The 20,292-nt window shown below is 38.3% G+C and overlaps 1 protein-coding gene across 2 annotated transcripts in view; it reads right to left on the bottom strand.

Annotated features, from left to right (window-relative positions):
* Positions 1-4,057: 4,057 nt before the first annotated feature.
* LOC146624437 (actin-binding LIM protein 3-like) overlaps positions 4,058-20,292 on the bottom strand; it is a 53,792-nt gene continuing 37,557 nt past the window's right edge. The window contains exons 13-22 of one of the 2 annotated variants that reach the window (XM_085363925.1): positions 20,088-20,138; positions 14,980-15,117; positions 14,764-14,828; positions 14,318-14,459; positions 10,681-10,710; positions 7,568-7,626; positions 6,757-6,823; positions 6,618-6,625; positions 5,085-5,165; positions 4,058-4,171 (exon numbers count right to left, since the gene is read on the bottom strand). In XM_085363925.1, coding sequence (XP_085220051.1) covers positions 4,058-4,171; positions 5,085-5,165; positions 6,618-6,625; positions 6,757-6,823; positions 7,568-7,626; positions 10,681-10,710; positions 14,318-14,459; positions 14,764-14,828; positions 14,980-15,117; positions 20,088-20,138 — 755 coding nt within the window. Of the gene's footprint in view, positions 4,172-5,084; positions 5,166-6,599; positions 6,626-6,756; positions 6,824-7,567; positions 7,627-10,680; positions 10,711-14,317; positions 14,460-14,763; positions 14,829-14,979; positions 15,118-20,087; positions 20,139-20,292 lie in introns of those variants that run through there. The other variant, XM_085363924.1, reaches the window with a different exon arrangement.

Here is a 20,292-nt window from a genome sequence, read left to right as displayed (position 1 = left end):
TCTGTCGGCCTCTGTGCGGCCAAGTGAGTCAGAGTGGCCGCTACACTTTTTGAGTAGGGGCTGCTTGTTCATCATCAAGAGTCCCGCTGGGTCCTAGTGCTGGTGGTGTTCTGTTACAGATCCACAGTGACAATAGTCATCATAGCATTACAGCTTGGTAGTAACATGGCAATACCGGGGTAGTAGTTTGGTACGGAAGGCATAATACTCACATGATCATGTAATTCCTACAGTATTAACCAGACAACAGGTTTTTATTAGCAAATATATCTGGTTGGAGGCCGGGATGCATACTGTTGGGGCCAGAAATATGCACTTTCTTACTTTAAGAGATCATAAACCATAATTATTAAAGGCAGAATTATTTTTTAACGTTAAGAAGGTCCTTACTCAAGGATCATGCACATGTTTGAGTCTACAGTGCTCTGGAAAAGGTTTAAGCAATGCCTGATTTTCAGGAGCCAGACTTTCTTGGAATTTTTTTTTTGGTTTTTTTTTTTGGTTTTTTTGAAGTGGTCTTGAGCAATAGTTCTCCAGGATTTCTGAAGGTCTTTCTCTTTTTTTCCATTTTCTTTGAAAGTCATTCATTGACTGCTTTTGGCTCCTTGGACTTCACCATTTTCAGAGGAATTTTTATTTGTTTGTGTCACGGGTTGCAGGACTCCGGAGTGCGTTGTAACAGAGACAGTTTATTCACAAAAATCTTCACCAAGTGTATTTACAGGCAGTGCTAGGACAGTGCTATATACAAGATGTGCGAGGACGGGTTCCAGGGCTCCAGGGAAAACAAGGGGATCACACACACGCTCACGCCAACCTCTCTCCGCTAGTGACCAGCCACCTCTTACACGCTCCACACGGGGAAACACGGGGACGGGTCCGGGGAATCTAGAACAGAGAGACAAGTGTTACTTTCTGAGGTGGAAGTGTGGGAAACTAGGGCTCGACGTGTACTGACAGGAGTCTTCACAACAATCCAGCGTTGAACAGCTGATCTCCTCCTTCTGATATACCAGCTGGTCTGATGAGGCCCCGGTGTGCATGATCCGGGAGGGCATGGGCCGAGGGCGTGAACCCGCCATGAGTTCCGCCCCGGCAAAACAGGGGAGGGGGAGAGAGATTGCTGATCAGTGCCTTGCCGACCCCGCAGGTCGTGACAGTTTGGTTGTTTGTTAGGACCCGAAGTCTGAACCACTCAAGCATAAAAAATAACCTAACTAAAGGAATGAAACAGTTTTGCTTCTATATATAAGTTAGCAAAGAATCAGTTTTGCAAAAACAGATAATTTGTTCCTATTTCTTTAGTCAAATCTATAATACAAAATGGCACTGATATCAAGGTTTGACAGGTATAAAATTGTATTTTTTTTTTCATCCTTAAACTTGGGAAGTCCCACTATGGTGTGCAGTGTGTCCCTAAAAAATCTAAAGGAAATTGGAAAAGTGGGGGACAAAATAAGTAGAAGGGCTAAAAATAACTAAATAAAATCTACCTACAGCAGATGAACAATATCTGAACGTCACATCATTGCAAAACAGCAAGATATCTAGTAAAGACCTGACACGGGACCTGAGAGATGCATCTGGCTCTTCAGCTGATTATCTACTGTTCACTGAAGCATCATCAGAAAGGAAAAGTAAGTGGGAGAAAATAATGAGGTATGCTAGATTATACAAGAACTGGACTGAAAATTCAATTTTTGGTTTAAATCATATATGAACAAAGGGAGGTAAAACAGTGAGTTTCTAAAGCCGCCTAAAAACACAGTGGAGGTCTTTCAAGAAGCCTGGAAACTATTTCTTGAAGATGACTTATTAAAGAAGAGTTTGGCTGAAGGAGTTCAGTCTCTCTCACACAAAAAGTCAAATATTAATGTTGGTGTTCTTTAGAATGGTGAAAACTGTCTTTTTCAAGAAAAAAAAATCAAATCCAGATAGTTTTGAAGCTGTTGAGATAATTACTAGAATTTTGTTCAGCAATTTGTCATATGTCACGATGGCTCCACCATGAATATGAGACTATTAATATGAAATAAAATAATAATAACAGTGAAAATAATGTTTCATCATACAGAGTAACCCAGTGAGGTCTTCATGGCTGGCTGTGTTCTCTTAAATATGGATACTAATGGGTAAATTCAGCTGGTAAACCATCCATGTCAGGTGGTAAAACCAAAGTACAACCAGAAAAAAAAATAAACGTCTATGTTCATGATACCAAATAACAGCTAATACAAGTTTATGAATAAAAAAGATTGCAACGGTTGGGTGCTAATTCAGGTGGTGTAGCTGCAATAAATGTCACTCAGTTAAATAAATAATTGTATTTAAACCTCTCAGACTATGTATTATATTTCTAAAATGCACATTACTTTAATTAAAAAAATGTTCATATAGTAAACTCATATAAATTATTATTATTATGTGCACAAAAATACAAATCTGCCAAGAGATATATTCACTGATAGTCCTCCACTTTCCTAAAGCGTTTATCAAAATTCATATATTTTCCAGATAAGGAAGCAGCTCTCCGTACCCCCAGATCTGCAGTAAAACTGAACACTCTGAGAGATAAGAGAGGTCCAGGTGAAAGCACTTTAAAGATGAGCCCTTGATTAATGATTGTGTCAGTGAAGTCTAAAAATACAAACCATAGAACAGATAACATCATAACTTCTATTGAGTTGCATTCGAGGGTTGGAAAAAAAAATACCGCACACTAAATAAATCAGTGCATCATTTATTTAAGAGTAGCAGTGAAAGACATTAGGCTGTAAATGAAAACTCCAATAAACAAAAAGGCAAACGTTGTATATGTGATTAATTGCTGCAGCCTGTAAACACAAAAACCCTCCACTTGGTTCAACGGCATTACTTCACCTTTTACAGCCAGTTAAAACAAACTTGAGTCATTCTTTGCAACAGCTATCCAGTGATTTTTGTTTTAATTAGACCACTTTCAGCTCAGTCACTACATATTGCATCTGTTAATCACAAACACAAACCTTTACTTCATATTTTCATATTTCTTCCTTCAATATTTCCTTTCTTGGCGTTCCTTATATTCAGAGTTCTTCACTTTGTTCAGATGGCTTTTAAATATTAATAAAAAAAATAATTCTTGATTAACTGTTTACCATCGTCTGTCATACACTCACACCCTCACACATACACAACATGTCAGAAAAAAAGTTTCAACTGTTGTCCAGCATCTGAATTTCGGGCTTGTTTCTTGAGAATAACTGCAAATACGAACAAAAAGCTTGGATTTCCATATATAAGTGAAACGCACACATCTTATTTTAAAGTGTATAGTACTAAACCCCCACTTCTAAACTAACACCTCCCAGCTCTGAGCCATGACGCAGCTCATTTATGTCAAATGTCATTTCAAAGCAAACGTCAATGGACTGTCCAGTCTGCTTGCACATGTAGAAAAGAAGTGTGTAATATGGCTTCAGAAATACTGACATCAAAAATCAAACATGTTGTTTGAAAAATGTAGACGAAAACCTTTGGTTTTCAAGATGTGCACATTATAAAAACACATTATTTATACACCATGTTCAGTAACCCCAATGTTGAGAATCACACAGTGCTCATTTTCTTGTCTTGCCAGTTTATCAGACTTTGCAGCAACTCTCACCCCCCAAAACTAGATTCTAGAACAGCTGACATACTTCATAAGAATACACGTTTTTTTGGCAGACCTGGAGTTTCTTAAAAAGCACATCAGTAGTTCAGACAAAAACTGTAACGCTCGTGTAAACACACTGCCATCTGCTGGTAGGAGAGGCACAAGCAACCCGTTGTAGCTCCAGTGAAGCTCTCTGCTCCTCTTTTAGTTTTCTACCACTCAGTTTTCCCTTCTTGGTGGGGATTTTTCCTCAATTTTGGCCACTTGGCAGACTTCACAAACATTGCTTAAGAAGTCCAAACACACAGCAGCTACAACAAGCCAAGAACATCTCTCTTCTGCCTTCTTATTTTGTTCAGTTCTTCTTCCACTGAGCCATGGACTCAAGCTGGGTTCAGTGAAAGGATCTGTTGACTTTTCTCAGAAGAGTCTGACCTGTTTCTTCAGTTCATTTTGTTTCCACTGAGCAAGACGGTCAAAGGCAGACATGGACATGCTGAAGACTCTATAAAACTCCTCTGGGGAGAGATGACGCTGTTAGCAGGAAGAGACAAAGAAGATTAAAACACAATCTAATTTTTACATTTAATAAACCATAGAGAAAAAACATTAATAATGTGACACGACCAGTTGCACAGAGTTTCTAAAATTCACAAGTAGTGACCTTTACTGATATAGTACCAAATGAAAAGACATACAGTACTATACAAAAGTATCAAGTCACCCTCATTTCTGTAAAGTTTGCTTTTAAGTAGCCTGGCTTTCTCGTAATTTTAAAGTGGTTTGAGCAATAACTATCCAGGCTTTCAGAAGCACTTTCAATTTTTTTCTTAGGATACTGGCAGTTTTTTCTTAGTCCACTCCTTGTACCTGAGCCTGGAATTCAACATTTCTGAAGCAGTGCGGGATCATCTTGACAAACAACTGAACAAAAGGCAGTCAAAATCTTTGAATGTCCTTCAAGAGGCCTAGAAAGTTCAAGCTCTTTGGAACTGTAAAAATTCTGTTTTTGCTTTATGCACTCTATTTCCATTTACGTTTGCACGTGTTTCAGTAAATCACTGCACCTATTTCCCATTTTGTTAGCAAAATATAAAGAAATGAATGGTGACTCAGGACTTTTGCACAGTGCAGCACACAGGGAACACTGTGCTTTAAATGTTTTTCTCCGCTAATGATCAGTCTGTCCATTCAGCTTTACATTGCAGGTTGTTTGAGGCTACGGGCAACAACATCTGCCACTTAGTGCTTAGAGGAAGGCTCTGTACTCTGCTTTCTTTGCTGCTCTATGACTCGTAAAACATCTGCAGTGCTCATTGTGTCCAACATGAGGGACACTGCAGGGTTTTTTGTTCTTTAGTGTTGAGAGCTTTCATCACAGTCTGAAAGATCAAAAGCAACGCTTGATGTAGACTTTGTGAAAGAGTTGGGTCCTATAACAGGTCACCTCTAGTCTGGCTCGGTCCACATCACTGGGGAGGCGCTGCTGCCCTCTGACTGACACCACAAGGGCTTCATATGGGTAGATCTTATGAAGAAAGAAAACATATTATTAATACCTGTCAAAGGGTTGTTTTATTATTAATATTCCTGTAAGGTTCCTCATCAAAATGCACCATGGGTGATTTAGCTGAAACAAGTATGAAACGCTAAAAGGACTTAAAAGGACTTTAAATGCTGACTTCTTTCTAAATTCTTTACTGAAAATGATTATTTGAATGAGGATGAAAACAAAAACATCAGTAAAAATTTTGGAAATTCAGTATATATTTTAACATGTTTGCATCAGAAGAATCTGAATCATTTTGCATTTGTTTTACCCTCTAGTGGTCAAATGCAGTTACAATGCCAACAACCCCTAAAACTGTATATGAAGAAAAAAAAAGAACATTAAGTTTATTTTTTCAAATTTGTGATTTCACCAATGAAAATGTTAAGAAATGCTGTTTTTTTCTGGTGTTAATGAAGTTCTCGGTTGATTTTCTTTTTTATCCTAAAATGATGACTTTTAAAGAACAAGTGAGAATTATTTACAATAATTACGCAGCAGAATCAAGTCTACTGATGTCTGTTTCAGCATAATTCTGATCTTCCTGAACTATAAATTATAATCATCTAAATACAAACAAAAATAAAGCTTGAACGGTTTTACTTTACATGTATTTTTAATTCAGTGCCAAAAAGTACAAAAATAAATAGGAGCTTTTTCAGGATACAGCATGTGACACCAACATGTAACATTGTTACATAAAACTAAAAAGAAGAAATATATATTTATTGTGATTATATACAAAATAACTACGCAAACAAGATTTGAGCAACCAAAATTTTCCCTGAAGGTTCTCATCTATAGCAGGTGTTGTGATATCATCATGTTGCCAAGCAACCACCTACCAAGTTAACTGATGCCTTTGTAGTTTATGTGCCTATAACACCTTAAAAGCGTCATATGATTAAAATTTCACGACAATATCATGCAATTTTTTAACCACAAAACTTGAATTATGCATGCTATGTTGAGATACCATGTTGCCTAGCAACTGCCTAAAAAGGAGAAAAACTACAGACCAGACAATACTGGAGAATCGCCATGCACTAGTATATACACAATACATGACTATTATTTATTATTAACTTTCCAATTAGGCAGCTTGATCTTAGAGAGTACTGTCATAGTACTGTCAGCCTGTGTTTACTCATATTCATGAGTACACATATACTTATCTTGCCATAAAAAGACAAGGCTGGTACTGTTAGCTTTTGTTAACGTCTATTTGTGGGTTTGACTTTGCTGTCAGTAAAATGAGTCTGTCACCGTTACAATTTCTCTGGCTGAAGTGGGTGCTACTGAGTGAGATTAATTCATTATTCAGATTAAAGAAGCAACATCATCATTCTTATCCACTGATACAAACCTGTCACTCTTTGCTCAGCAACAGATTTCTTACTTTCTTACTTCTTACTAGCAACTGGATCTTACCTTATATTCTGAAAAGAAGGAGAAAAAAAGGAGTCACTGACAATTGCTGTTCCAACAGTTCTGACTAACATGTGTTAAGGTAGGCAATCGATCAAGAGAAAAACTCAAGTAAGCAGATTGAGCTGAGCAATAGGCTTACCTCTTATCTGCCAATTAACTGCATTAGTGCTGTCATACTGGTAATAATCTCCACCAACACTCCCAGGCTGCCGCAACAGGAAAGTGCATTTTAGGAAAACATGGAATAAAAATACACATTTAATATTTTACAATATTTTAGTGTTTTTTAGTCTAACAGCTTATCACACTAATGTATCGACAGCATCATGCCATTTGTCTCACTTGGCCTTAAGAAGCAACTGATACAAATGGGTTTCAGGTCAGTAGCAAATGAAGGACTTTGCAATGTATTACAGTTTAGCAAATGGCCATGTGTATCTTATTCTCTCTGACTCTTGAGAGGAAACCTACATTCATTATCTGTGGACTGCAATCATCAATTATGGGAACTTGGTTTTTGTCTCCAAACACAAGGCGAGTCATCACACACACACACACACACACACACACACACACACACACACACACACACACACACACACACACACACACACACACACACACACACACACACTCATCTGGTGTTGCTATCCTCGTGGGGACATCTTATTGACGTAATGCTTTCCCTAGCCGCTTACCCTAACCATCAAAAATAAATGCCTAATCCCAATTGTAACCCTGACACTAAAACCACATTTTGAGTGTGAAAAATGACTTCAACACCGTGGGGACCTGGTTTTTGGTCCCCACGAAGGCTGTTGGTCCCCACCAGTATAGTAAATTTCAGATTTTGGTCCCCACCAAGATAGGAAGAACCGGAACACACACACACACACACACACACACACACACACACACACACACACAGCCAAAACCCATTGATTCCTTACCCTGTTCAGTGCATTTCTGCCGTAGCCTGGCAACGAGGCTGATTTGGCAATGTAGGAGTCTGGCAGAACAAACAAAAGCACATAAACAAGCACATGAAGAATGAAAACTGATACCGACACACTTAAATTAGAATCAAGAGTACACTGCCTCTATTGTCTGTGGTGCTTTTGGTTTATTTATTTAATTATTTATTTGGTGGGGGGGGGGGTGTTACTTCACAGCTTCAAAATTTTTAATTTGATTTTGTCAAATACAGCAAGAAATAAACTACAGATACATTTCTGTATCTGATTTTAAGAAAGCTATGGGTTTTGAGCTGTGGGTAAATGGGGGAAAAACATTTTGCTTTTTTTCTGTCAATGAGCAGAAGCTATATTTTGCTGTTTCATCAGGTTTTCTTTCCACTTTTTTTCATGTCTGAAAAGTGATAATCTAATGGTTTTTCTGTCTTATGCTCATTTTTCTAACTAATATCTTTCACCCAACTCTGATCTTGAAACCTCTCATCTCAATAGCTCAAACAGCGAGTTACTGACATGTTGCTGGGAGTTTGGAAAAAGGCCTCCGATCAACTTTCTATCGTTTCATATAAGAATTCAAAGCAGAAGTGCCCTTTTTTCATATATTTGAAATCTCAAGGCTACAACACAATGTCTCAAAGACCCAAGCTGTGATCTGAGATGGCTTTTAAGTTGCAGAAAAGAGTTGCATTACTTCCTTTATACCAACATAGCACCTGTCTTGTAATCAGTGATAACCACTGGTGGCAACCAAGTATCTCTGGGCATCCTCATAGCTGGACTGGCCATTGGGCAGTTGGCGATTTTTTGTTTTTATGGGCCGATCGATTTTTTTTTTTTTTTGGAAGGGTATAAATAATGAAAGGTGTTGGATTGGCCAGTTGGTCATGATCGACTCTGGGCTGGACCAATTACAGCCGAGGAGGTCGGATGCACCCTCCCCCTTGTTTAGCAATCTTATAGACGAACTAAAGAAAATGGAGAACAAAAAAAGGAAAGAAGGGCCAAAAAGAAACGAGCCCTTCAGGCAGACGCTGCCAAATGTGTAAAAATAACTGAATTGTTTGGCGGTAGCTATGGCATAGCTTCCACAGATTTAGCAACATCAGCAAGTGGTGGAGGCCAGCAGGTGGATAAGGGAAAGGGGAGGCAAGAGGAGGAGAGACCGAGGCGGCCGCCGGTCATAGTGGCAGAGGAACTGAACTTCAGGCAAGAAGTTATGACCTGCTGTCTGTGTCAGATATAAACCAAGTTTAGTTGTAGTTTGTTTTCGTTGTGCTGACTTTTTACAGGCGCTTAGAATAACTGGTACTGCGTACTAGCTAGCATGATGGAGTTTATATACTGCTGGGCGGGTGCTATGAAGTTATTGATAGTAAATTTTATTTTATGCTTCAGGTTAGTTTCTCAAACTCCTCAAAATCTTAACAAATTGTGCCAATCCTTACATGTTGCACCAGGCTGATTTATCATCTAAAGTGGAGAAGTCTGTGACAGAGGAGACAGAAGAGCAGCAGAGAGAGATGGAGAGATGACTTCATGTCATCCATGAGGGATGCATTTGACATATGTTTCACATATTATAGCCCAACAAGTTACTCATAGCAATTTAAATACCAGCAATCAGTTTTTGGCAGACAATCACTTTTTGGCACAACACCGGCTATTGCAGTTAACAATACAACAGCTTCTTGCCATTTTTTGTGTTTCTTTTTATCGCTGTGTAACTGAGCTCAATTGAAAGCCTGCATGCGCTAGTACCTCTTGCCACAAGTTCCCAGAATCCTTTGCGGTTTTACCCCTGAATGACGTCACATTTTTGGTGGGCCGGTCTCTAGTCAAAATGCCCGGGCCGATTTTTTGTCCCAGTCCAGCCCTGGGCATCCTTGCACTTGTTGTGTGCACTGCTGCAGTGGAAGCAGCAGAGGGCAGTGTAATCCCACTGTTCCTCTCAATTCATTTGGCTTGCCTTTACTTCACTATCACTGTTTCCTGTTCCTGTTCTTCCCCTGTCACTAGATTTTCCCTCCTTTTTTCACTCCTCCCTCTAACTCCTCTGTTCATCCTTCCTCCCTCCTTCTCTCTTTTACTCTGGTGTTGAAAGGAATTAAATTACCCTGTAATGTCAAAGAGCCCTGGCGAAACACCATGATGCAGCAGAATACAGGCTGCTGTGTAATGGCAATGCACAGTATGTGTAAAATACTGAAGTATAATGAGTTTGTCATCTACTACTTTCTTTCTCAACAAGAAATGAGATATAGTCAGTGTTCATCTCAGATATGTACTGCTCTGTTGCCAGCATGAAAACTACTAGCATAAGCATCTCATGTATCACAATTTTTGTTTTGTTGTTCCTTCACTATAATAACTGAATCTTTGAATCTTTATAGCTAACGTTTGGTGTATTTAGTGCACCATCAAAATTACTTTATTGGGCACAAATGCACAGTTTTCAAAAACAAATATGGAAGCCCAGTTCGGACTTTAATGCCTTAAAATTCATTCTAATTTGTGTTGTACAGTTATTTCATTTTTAACCTTAATTTATGTTTTATTCCTTCCTAGTTAAATTTACCCTTTTTAATTTTTCATAGTTATTTCCTATCTTATTCATAGCCTTTTCCTTTTCCTTTTTTTTTCTCTTTAGGTCACGAGCAGTTGTCTAAGCATTTCACTGCATATCGTACTGTGTATGACTGTGTACGTAACAAATAAAATTTGAATTTGAATTTAAAACATAAACAACTATTAAAAGCAGAAGAACAGCATCGGAATTCCCCAAAATCTTTAAAAATATTGTCACATGTAACAAGAGCTTATAGAACAGATCACTGTGGATGATGCAGCTTCTGAAAAAAAAAGAAAAAAAGACAGGCCTTGTTGTCATTCATCTTCCTACCCGTAACTCAAAAGATAGAGGTGTCTGTGCACGTGTCAGTGTGAACTGATAAAAATCTCCTACTTAAAGCTCTGCTGCTGTCACAGCAGAACTAACAGGATGAAGAAGATGAGGGGAAAAGCCGTCTGTCTGTGCCGCGGCTCCCATTGGGATGAACAAGCAGATCAAAACACATTGATGAACCACTCACCGCTGTCAGCGCTGCAGAGGGACCTGGGAGCTGAAAGACAGACAAACAAAGGAGTGGGGAGAGGGGCCATATGAAAATATTGTAATTTCACCAGTTTCATACTGTGAAAATTTTGTCTCAAGCCCCAAAAATGCAGTTTTTTTAAAAATGATTTAGAATAAGAACTTTAGCTCAATAAACACTTTAGTGGAGGGACTTGTTTCCCAGAAAAGAGATGCTAGTAAAGAGCAGAATAAAATACTGCTAAAGAAAAACGGCAAGATGGATTTTGAATCCATCTCCGATTCAGTTAAAACACTGAGGAACAAATCGTGCAGTGATCTGTGGAATCTATTGAGAAAGTTATAGTATGTTATGGGACACAAAGAGAACTTTAGGAGGTCACTGCATCAAATTATCTATCTCCATCTCCCTAGCACAATCTTTTCTTTTCTTCCCGCCTCACATCGTCATTTTCAATCCTTTGTCCAATATATGCACTATTACTCGTCTGCACATGACATCCTACTAAACACACGTAAGAATCCAGGCATTCTGTTGTATATATCTTAAAATACTGAAATTGTTATAGTAATTAGGATATCTACCAAATGAAGAGGACTCCATGTTAATCATAATGCAATGAATTTGAACATTTTAAAAAATAAAACCCATGAAAAATGCATTATATGCACAGTGTGTGAGAACAAAGGCATAGCTGAAGTTAATATTGGGATATTCATTCTCGTCTTTAAAAAGCATTGGCAATCAGCAGATGTTCTTCATCCTGATCCATTAAACTGACTAAAGCTGCAACAATGCTGCTGTCCTTTGTGGACCATGTTGGTCTTTTCGTTTAGTGTGCGCATAAACATGCATATCAGTTGCTGGGACAACATGAACAGATGTCACACTCTGTTAAGTAGGGTTAATAAATCTACCACATAGTAAAAGTATTAGTTTTCAGTGGCGAGGGTATACATATTTAAAAAAGCCAGTTGTTTTGGGAGATGTCTATAAAACATCAGCTGTGTGAGAAAATGTCCCTAAGAAGATCTGCATGCAGGATTAATCACTACCAAGACCTATACATCATTTAAAATATGAAGCACTATGTGCATAGGCATGCAGCACGTTAGATATTTATATGCTTATGGCACGTACCCACTGCACTTATTTCGAATAGAGTTTTGCAGTTATTTTTTCTCAAACATAGATAAACAAACAAACAAATAAAAGAAAAAGTTCTTTCCCTTTTTTCCATTTTATTATAATGACTTACTAGCAAAGCTTGCTACTGACTGTTTCTGTCACTATGGTGAAATAATTACAGTGAGATTTTCTTAGTTTCGCATGATCGCGTGCTAGCAATTGCTAATTACAAAGCAAAACTACAGCTGAGGATCTTGTAAAAACATCTTTAAGTCTTTAACTGAACAAATAATCAAAGATAATAATGATTTATTATAAAAAATAAAAATAAATCAAAAGCACCTTGTGCTTTTACGGCTAGTTTTCTACTAATTTAAATGCAGCTGCTTCTCTAGTATTAGTGCTAAACTTAAGACAGCTGCATCACTGCTGAATATTAATTATTGATCCTGTACACACTTAAGTACATTTGAATGATTATGCAATCACTTAACAATCTACAATCAATGACTCTGAAGGCTGAATCAGAATAAAACAAAACAACTGCAATGCTCAGTTGTTAAGCTTTGACCTGATGACTTAAGGTCATCTCTGAGAATGATATAAATGTGTTTACCAGCTGTCATCCTCTGGTGAACATGAAATGTGAAATTGTCATGGCCATACCACCATGCTGAGATATATTAGACCGAAGTGATTGACTAACTAACTGATGGACAGATACTGCCATCCTTAGGGTCACGCTGCTAGCGTGGATAAAAATGGTCCGAATCAATTCAGTGAGAGGAAGTCACCAAGCATGTCAGTCAGTTTGTAGCAGTACATTCCATTTCTGAAAAATGGTGAACATCCCATTTTGGAATTAGCTTCCTCTGAAGAACAGATGAGTGCGCCTGTCAGGATTTTCTAATCAGTGTAATAACAGCAAGCACCATAAACCCATAGTGATTACACAGCACTGAGCACCCACATTATTCATACCTCTCTCTCTCTCCGTGACCTCCCTGTGGACAGAGCTCATTTCCCTCTTTTTCCACCGCTCTCTGACCCTGATTTACTTCTAAGGCTTCATGTCGTACATCTTCTCTCAACAGCTCCAAATTGCTTTAGCTTCTGATTCTCTCTCTCACCCTTATATCTATACACTTTCTATAGTGTTCACTCTTTGTTCCGCTTTAACAGGCTTCCTTTTATTCCTGCTGGACCCCCAGCACAACACAACACAACGCACGCTTTCTTTGCCTTTCTCCAAATCTCTCCATCTTTGTCTCGCGTTATCTGCTGAACACAATGACGAATGGGATCAATTAAAGAGTTAACACAGAAGCGGGAAAACCCCACCTGCTCAGGCTCGGTCAGCAAACAGTACAACACCCAACACTGTTCCAGCTATAAAGGAAACTACATTTATTTCCTAACATCTAACCTTCAGTCACTGCATCCTAATCAGAATTAGCCCAAACCAAAACTAATGTTGTTTTAGCTACTAAAGCCTCAAACCTTTTAAACATTAAATAAATAAATAAAATACTTCAGGGACTGGGAATATATCCATAAGCCATGCAAACTTAACATCATTAACCTTTCACCAGAAGAGAGACAGAAAGGACGTAGCCAGGCTAGCTACTATTTGAAGCTAAAATTCTTTATGAACACCAGCATGCTAACATGGTCACACTGATAATGCTAACATGCAAACGTTTAATATTTTATTACTATATAAATCATATGGGAAACAGAAGATAAAACAATGGAGTCCAGTAAATACTGAGATACTTTAGAGAGATGGTTTATCCCGTAGACAGGGAGATATTTTTCCAATATTTGGAACAAATGAGGGAACAACCAATAGACAGACTTTCGCTACTTAACCAGATAAAAGGGGTGTTTGTAGCATTGCCATAAAAACAGTCTGTTGTGGCTCCTTTTCCTGTCTTTTTAAGTAAGCTTTCTTCTCATTAGCTGTCCCGCAAAAACAAACCGTTTGAACAACGGATGACTTAGGCTGCGCTGCTCACAGTCCTGTGTGCCTGAGATGACCATATAAGGGATATTTGCTCTCAGTGATGTCATATGAAAATACGAGTATAAAAAACTGTGCATTTAGAGCCATCTGAAGCCTGTGTTGACCTCATTATTTCAAACTTTAGCCACGTTTAATGTGAGCATTCACCAGTGTAACAGTATTTATATATATACACCATAAAATAAGAAAAAAGCAGAATACATCCACTTGAATATTTCTGCTTTACTCCAGCTAATCAACTTATAGCCATGGCACCACCTCTTAAAATCATCAGACTTAGTTTGTTTTTTCTATAATGAATTACAATATAGACTTTTACTAATATATCTGCAAAAAATCCCACATCAAATTCATCATACTAAAGACAAGATTACGAGCCTAACCTACTGTCATGTGACAATGCATGGTAAATAAAGTTGATCAGCTTACTGGCATATTCAAGATGTAAATAAACACATGTACACACACACACACACTTACAGCCATTAAGGGAGCTGTATCCCAGATTGCTCAGCGCCTCCTTGCTGCTACAGCGGGAGCTGTGTCTGCTACCCCACTGGTCATTGTCGTGACAACCTGCTCGTGCCTTCATCTCCTCCTTCAGGATCAATCTGCCAATTCCCTGCATGGAGTGAAGGAAAGTAGAGCAGAGGGGAGGAACAAAGAGAGATGGGAAAACAAGGTGGAACAAAAGGACAGATAGATGGAGTAATAAGAGTTGATTGAGTGGGATGGGTGCATGAGTTGACAGATGGTGATGGAATAATGCAGGATAAAGGATGTGAGGACAGAAGAAGAGAGGAGTACAGGGGCATCACTTTGTATCATGTCAAGTGAGGCTGGAAAGAAGCATTTAATTAACTGGCTCATTAAATATTAACCCTCACTTAAAATATAACAGGAAGAAGCAACAGATGTATTTTTACCCTGTTTATATTATGATTCAGTCCATCCTCCTCTCCTCCAGATGAAAACCTCCTCACCCTGGAGACTAGACAGGGAGATGGAGGAAATGAAAGGTAACAGGGAGCAAGTGAGAAGACTGAAAAAGTGAACATCAAAGTGAAAAAACTGTCACTTGGCTCTCTGGGTTCAGTTTGTGTATAGCAGTAAAACATGCTGTTAAGTAGAAGGTGCTTTACCTTTTGGAGAGCCAGTATATGGGTAGTAGTTGGAGTTCGGGTGATAAATGCTGTTACAGTTTGAGGTGGAAAGGCGATTTGAATTGGTGAGATTGTCATTGGTCCTACTCTTATTGGCTGTTGGAGAGGCTGATATTTCTGACAGGAAGATAATTAGAGAAGCTGTTGAGGGTATTTTTTTAAATTTATTGTTAAAGACACACTTTGAACATTTGATTTGTGACAGAAAATCTTTTTGTCCTAGGATCTTGTGCTGAATTTCATGCTAGAAATAACAAAACAACCAGAAGTGAAACGTCTATATGGGTAGAAAGCCTTAAAGATGTTCTTGTTTAATGAAAGTGTCTTTTTTCCCCCCCTCCCATTGTTGGCTTTAAAATGATTTTCTGACCAACGTGTTTGCTGATGTGTGAGTGCAAGAGAAACAAGACAGATGAAGTAGTGCATATATTTACAGAGAGGGGAGAGAGCACAGTATGTGAGAGGAAAGGAGGAGAAGAGGGGAGACGCATCAAAAACAGGGGAATGGAAAATCGAAAAGAGGTCAGAGACAATGGGAGGGGGTGTGATACAAAACTTCAAACAGGCGATAATGCTGACTCTGAATAAAAAATATGAACAGAATGAAACACTTTAAGGTATTATACAAGTGTGTAAAGTTTCTGTTAGGGCTGAAATCTCACAAGAAGTAATTAAGAAAAATGCCAGCAAACAGAAAAACACTGTAAAAGCACACAAACCACAATGGAAACAGGAAATCACAAAACACAATGGAGTGTTTTTGGAAGACAGTAATGTGACAGCACAGCTGCACACGTGACAGAAACTAAACCACAAATGACTGTAGAAAAGATGTGAAAAAGACACACGCATGGTGTTTTTTTTTAATCAGATGATTCATATAACACTGTAGATTCATGTTTGCTATTAACTGCTAGTTTGTCACTTCTGCAGCTGGTCCATCACACTGTTGTTTCCCCAAACGGCCCTTGTCTTTTGTGTGCTTTTTGAGCATTTTTCTATTTGCTGGTGTTTTCTTAAGACGCAGTGCATTTGTACCTTCAGGGCCACTGTAAACTAATCATGTGTATACATGAATGGCATTTTTCTTCTTTGAAGGACAAATAAAATCCATCTGTTTGTGCGTATTTGTTATCATTTTTGTATTGTGATGTTTTTTTTTTTATTTAATTTGAGTATTCATTTAACTTAAGCATTTGATCAAGTGCAATATGGCTCCACCTCACCCCCATTTTTAGTATCATTTTACATCTAAAACTGATGCTACCTTTCAGATGCACCAAAACAGATGCAATGTATTTTTGGCCTGACTTAGATCATTTGATACAGCTGGAGCTGCTAAAACATTTTATTTGTGATTCCTTCTGTGGTATATCTAGATGTGGTAGATGACATGTGAGGAAATAGATGAAATAGTGTTATTGCATAGTGTTATAGGCAGACGTGCAGCCACATCTGCCTATAACACATTATGGTATCAATGTATCGTATATACACCTGATTATGGTATTTTGCCTTAATATGAAATCTGCTCTATACATGATTAATGGTGTAAATGTAAATCCACATCCACACAGTCCAGTTTGCAGACTGCCCAACAGGAGAGAGAGAGGCTTGTCAGCACTTTGTGGCGCAATGTAAATCATGCAGAGGTCTTTCAGAAGAACTGTAACTCTGTTGGACCTGCCATGTGAGCACAGATAGATCATCTAGACACTATTTGGCACTGCTTCTCTCAGTTCCACCAGCGGAATCTGTAATCACAGGTTTGATGTGGCTGTATCAAAACTGCGATCAAACTTTACATCCACCTCAAGTTTGCATACCTTTATAGTTGAGCCAAGTAACCTTAAAGCAACTTTATCAACATGATGTATGGGGAATGCTACTGTCATAATTAGGAATGCACCAATCCATCAGCTCTGACTGTGATTTAGTATGTGCATTTTTCCAAAAGTCTCATGAGGTAGCATTTGGCTAGAACGCTAAAAAACTGAGCAGGCTAGTCAGTGTGACTGGGTGATACAAGATTCAGTCATATTAAGGTCAATCTGGGAACTCACTGAATGGTCTTCTGACTTATGAGATATTTGGTCATACAGAGAAAGGGGCTGGCAGAAATCAACCTACATAGAAGCTACGGAGAGGCATTTGCATTCAGTTCTCCAAACAGTCAACAGCTCATATCTTAAAATTGATGCGGTTATGTTCAACTCCAGTGTCGATTGTTTGAAAAATTGAGCTGCTCGGGAAAGGGAGTGACGCTGGAACTCATCTTGAAGATGAAGAAGCGCAAAAGGAAATATGGAAAAAGCATAGTTTTGCATTTTATAAAGTTTATGGCTCTCTGAATTTTATATTTTAAGTTTTTGAGCTTTTAGTCTTGAGTTGTGGTTACTTTTTATAATCTGAGGTCTGTTTATATCTTGAGTTTCTTAAGTCTTCTTAAGTTTCCGTCTCCGTCCCCCAGTTGTTAGCAGAGATGGGCGGTAACGCATTATTTCCATACATACATACATACATACTGCCATACCATACTCCTTCCATTTCTGAATGATCGCTTGAACAGTGCTCTGTGGGATGTTCAAGGCTTGGGAAATCTTTTTGTAGCCTAAGCCTGCTTTGAATTTCTCACTAACTTTATCCCTGACCTGTCTGGTGTGTTCTTTGGACTTCATGGTGTTGTTGCTCCCAATATTCTCTTAGACAACCTCTGAGGCGTCACAGAGCAGCTGTATTTGTACTGACATTAGATTACACACAGGTGCACTCTATTTAGTCATTAGCACTCATCAGGCAATGTCTATGGACAACTGACTGCACTCAGACCAAAGGGGGCTGAATAATTACGCACACCCCAATTTGCAGTTATTTATTTGTAAAAAATGTTTGGAATCATGTATGATTTTCGTTCCACTTCTCACGTGTACACCGCTTTGTGTTGGTCTTTCACGTGGAATTCCAATAAAATTGATTCATGTTTGTGGCTGCAATGTGACAAAATGTGGAAAAGTTCAAGGGGGCCGAATACTTTTACAAGCCACTGTAGATTATGTTCACCTGTGTCTCATTTCCCTCAGCTGTGTTCACTTCAGCTAATCCCCCCCCCCCTTGTGTATATATAATGGCATCTTTCTGTCAGTCCTTGTACAGTGTCTGTTATTGTGTCTTCTGTGCCTAAATTGTTGGATTCCTGTATAGTCCTTAATATTTATAGTTTGTACTTTTCAACCTATTTAAGTAAAGGTGTGTTTTCAATTTATGCTGCTGCCTTAAGAGTCTCCATATGAGTCCTCCTCCAACAGATACATGACAGCAAAACTGAGAAGCACAGACAATGGCTGCAGTGGTGGTGTAACAGATTGGCTATTTTTACTGTTTTTAATATTTTTAGTTTCTCCAGCCTCATCTGTTCTTCTGCCTCTGGCATCATATTTAATCTTTACTCTGTATTATTTGTCTCTTGGTCACTTCTTTTTGATATGAAGTGAAGGTTAGTTTCTCATGTCTCTTTTTATGGATAATAATCAAGTAGTCCTAAAATTGACTCCTCCTTCCTTTTACCTGATTTTGATGGAAAACATCAAGGAAAGGTGTCCAGAAGAACTTATAAGGAAACAGGAAAAGGAAAGCTTTTTACTCAGAGAATCTGAATGCACATATTTGTAAATGGTGTACCATGTTAAAACTACAATGTCCCATAGCTGGACTAAATTACTAAATTACAAGAAGAACTAGTAAAAAAGGCTGAAATTCTATAAAATTAAATGAATCTTATTTTATTATTTTTTTCCTGCCTAACCAATGATGCAGTAACTCTTATCCTACCTACTGTTGAAATTTTCTGTGACCGAAGTAAAATTCCCTCCATCAACAACTTAGGCTGGAGCCTTTCCCAGCTAGCCCCGAGTAAAAATATATATCATATGATGATGATCAATCTAAAGGGTGGCAATACAACCACAGACATGACTCATGTATATCTTAAACACACTTTGATATAGTTCATATAAGTGAAATTAGTGATTGAATTGACTCAAAAATGAGAAACACACACTTAGTGTTAACATTTATGTGACCAAAATCACCATCAGTTTGGTTTAGGCCTAAATCACAGTCATTGTTTTGGTGAACAGTTGGATGGTTTGTTGCACGTAATAAAGGAAGGGTCTTTTCTTAGCAGGTGGAGAATTTGATTTGTTATTATGGCTGCCATACAGATACTTCCGGGTCACTTCTATTTGTTAGAAACCTTCCTAAGCAACATTAACTGCACAACCACACCTCTAATTTTATTTCATGGTCTTTTTCTCTGCTGTGACTATCTGCCAAATTATTGCTTTCACCTGTGCCTTGTTCCCACCTGTGCTTCACCTCCAGTCACCCCTCTGTGTGTGTGTGTGTGTGTGTGTGTGTGTGTGTGCGTGGTCCCGTATTGTCCCCTTTGTCAGTTTGTCGGTTTACCCCAAGAGGTGCTTTGCTTTGTGTCTGCCATCTTGCTTTATGTTGGGTTCATTTCTTGTAGTTTTATCATTTTTCACTATGAAATTGCATTTTAAACATGTATTTCTTAGGCTTTTCATAGACCGTTTACCCCATTCCAACCAAAGCCTACTTAACAGGGACAAGTGATCAGTACCCAAAGGCCATCAACCTTTCTAGTTTCAGAAGGTGAAACTTATCTAGTGGACAACTGACAAGAGCTGAAAAATTGGGGAACAAAATTAGAGTTAATTCACACCATAAACTTTTTAACTGAACGGGATGGGTCAAACTGCAGCTACTTTAAGGCTGTGTAAGGGTCCAGAAGAAATTCTTTCATTTATTCTGAGTGTTTCCATGTTGAGAAAATCCTAAGAAGACTGAATCTAATCAGAGGTAGCAGATTACAGACAACAAAGAAGTGTGTCCATAAATCTATACTGCAGCTTTAACTCAGATCTTTTCTGTAACTGGTTCTTTAAATCAGACACACAGAACTATCACACTAAGACTATGCTACAATGAACACAAGAATCAACTAACTGGACAGATACACAGCCCCAAAAAAGGTTTTGAAATCACAAAAATTTGACCAATTAACCAACCTTGTCTCTTGTAGATGGGTGGTTTTCTATAGATGTTAGTTTCTTCAGAAGCTGAGAACAAAAGAGAGTCAGTTGGTGAGAAAAAGCAAAATAAACATTCAGAGAAGAGGAGAACTTTGACCTTTAACTAATTCTTTAATAAACCAATTTCTTTGTACAATTAGACAGATACTTTATTGATCCCACAAAGGAAAGCTACTGTACA

The sequence above is a fragment of the Diplotaxodon limnothrissa genome, linkage group LG10 (assembly GCF_057381915.1).
Source record: "Diplotaxodon limnothrissa isolate DT_005_m linkage group LG10, D_limnothrissa_male_GT1.1, whole genome shotgun sequence".
Taxonomy (NCBI): Eukaryota; Metazoa; Chordata; class Actinopteri; order Cichliformes; family Cichlidae; genus Diplotaxodon; species Diplotaxodon limnothrissa.
This window is presented reverse-complemented; position numbering and strand designations above follow the sequence as displayed.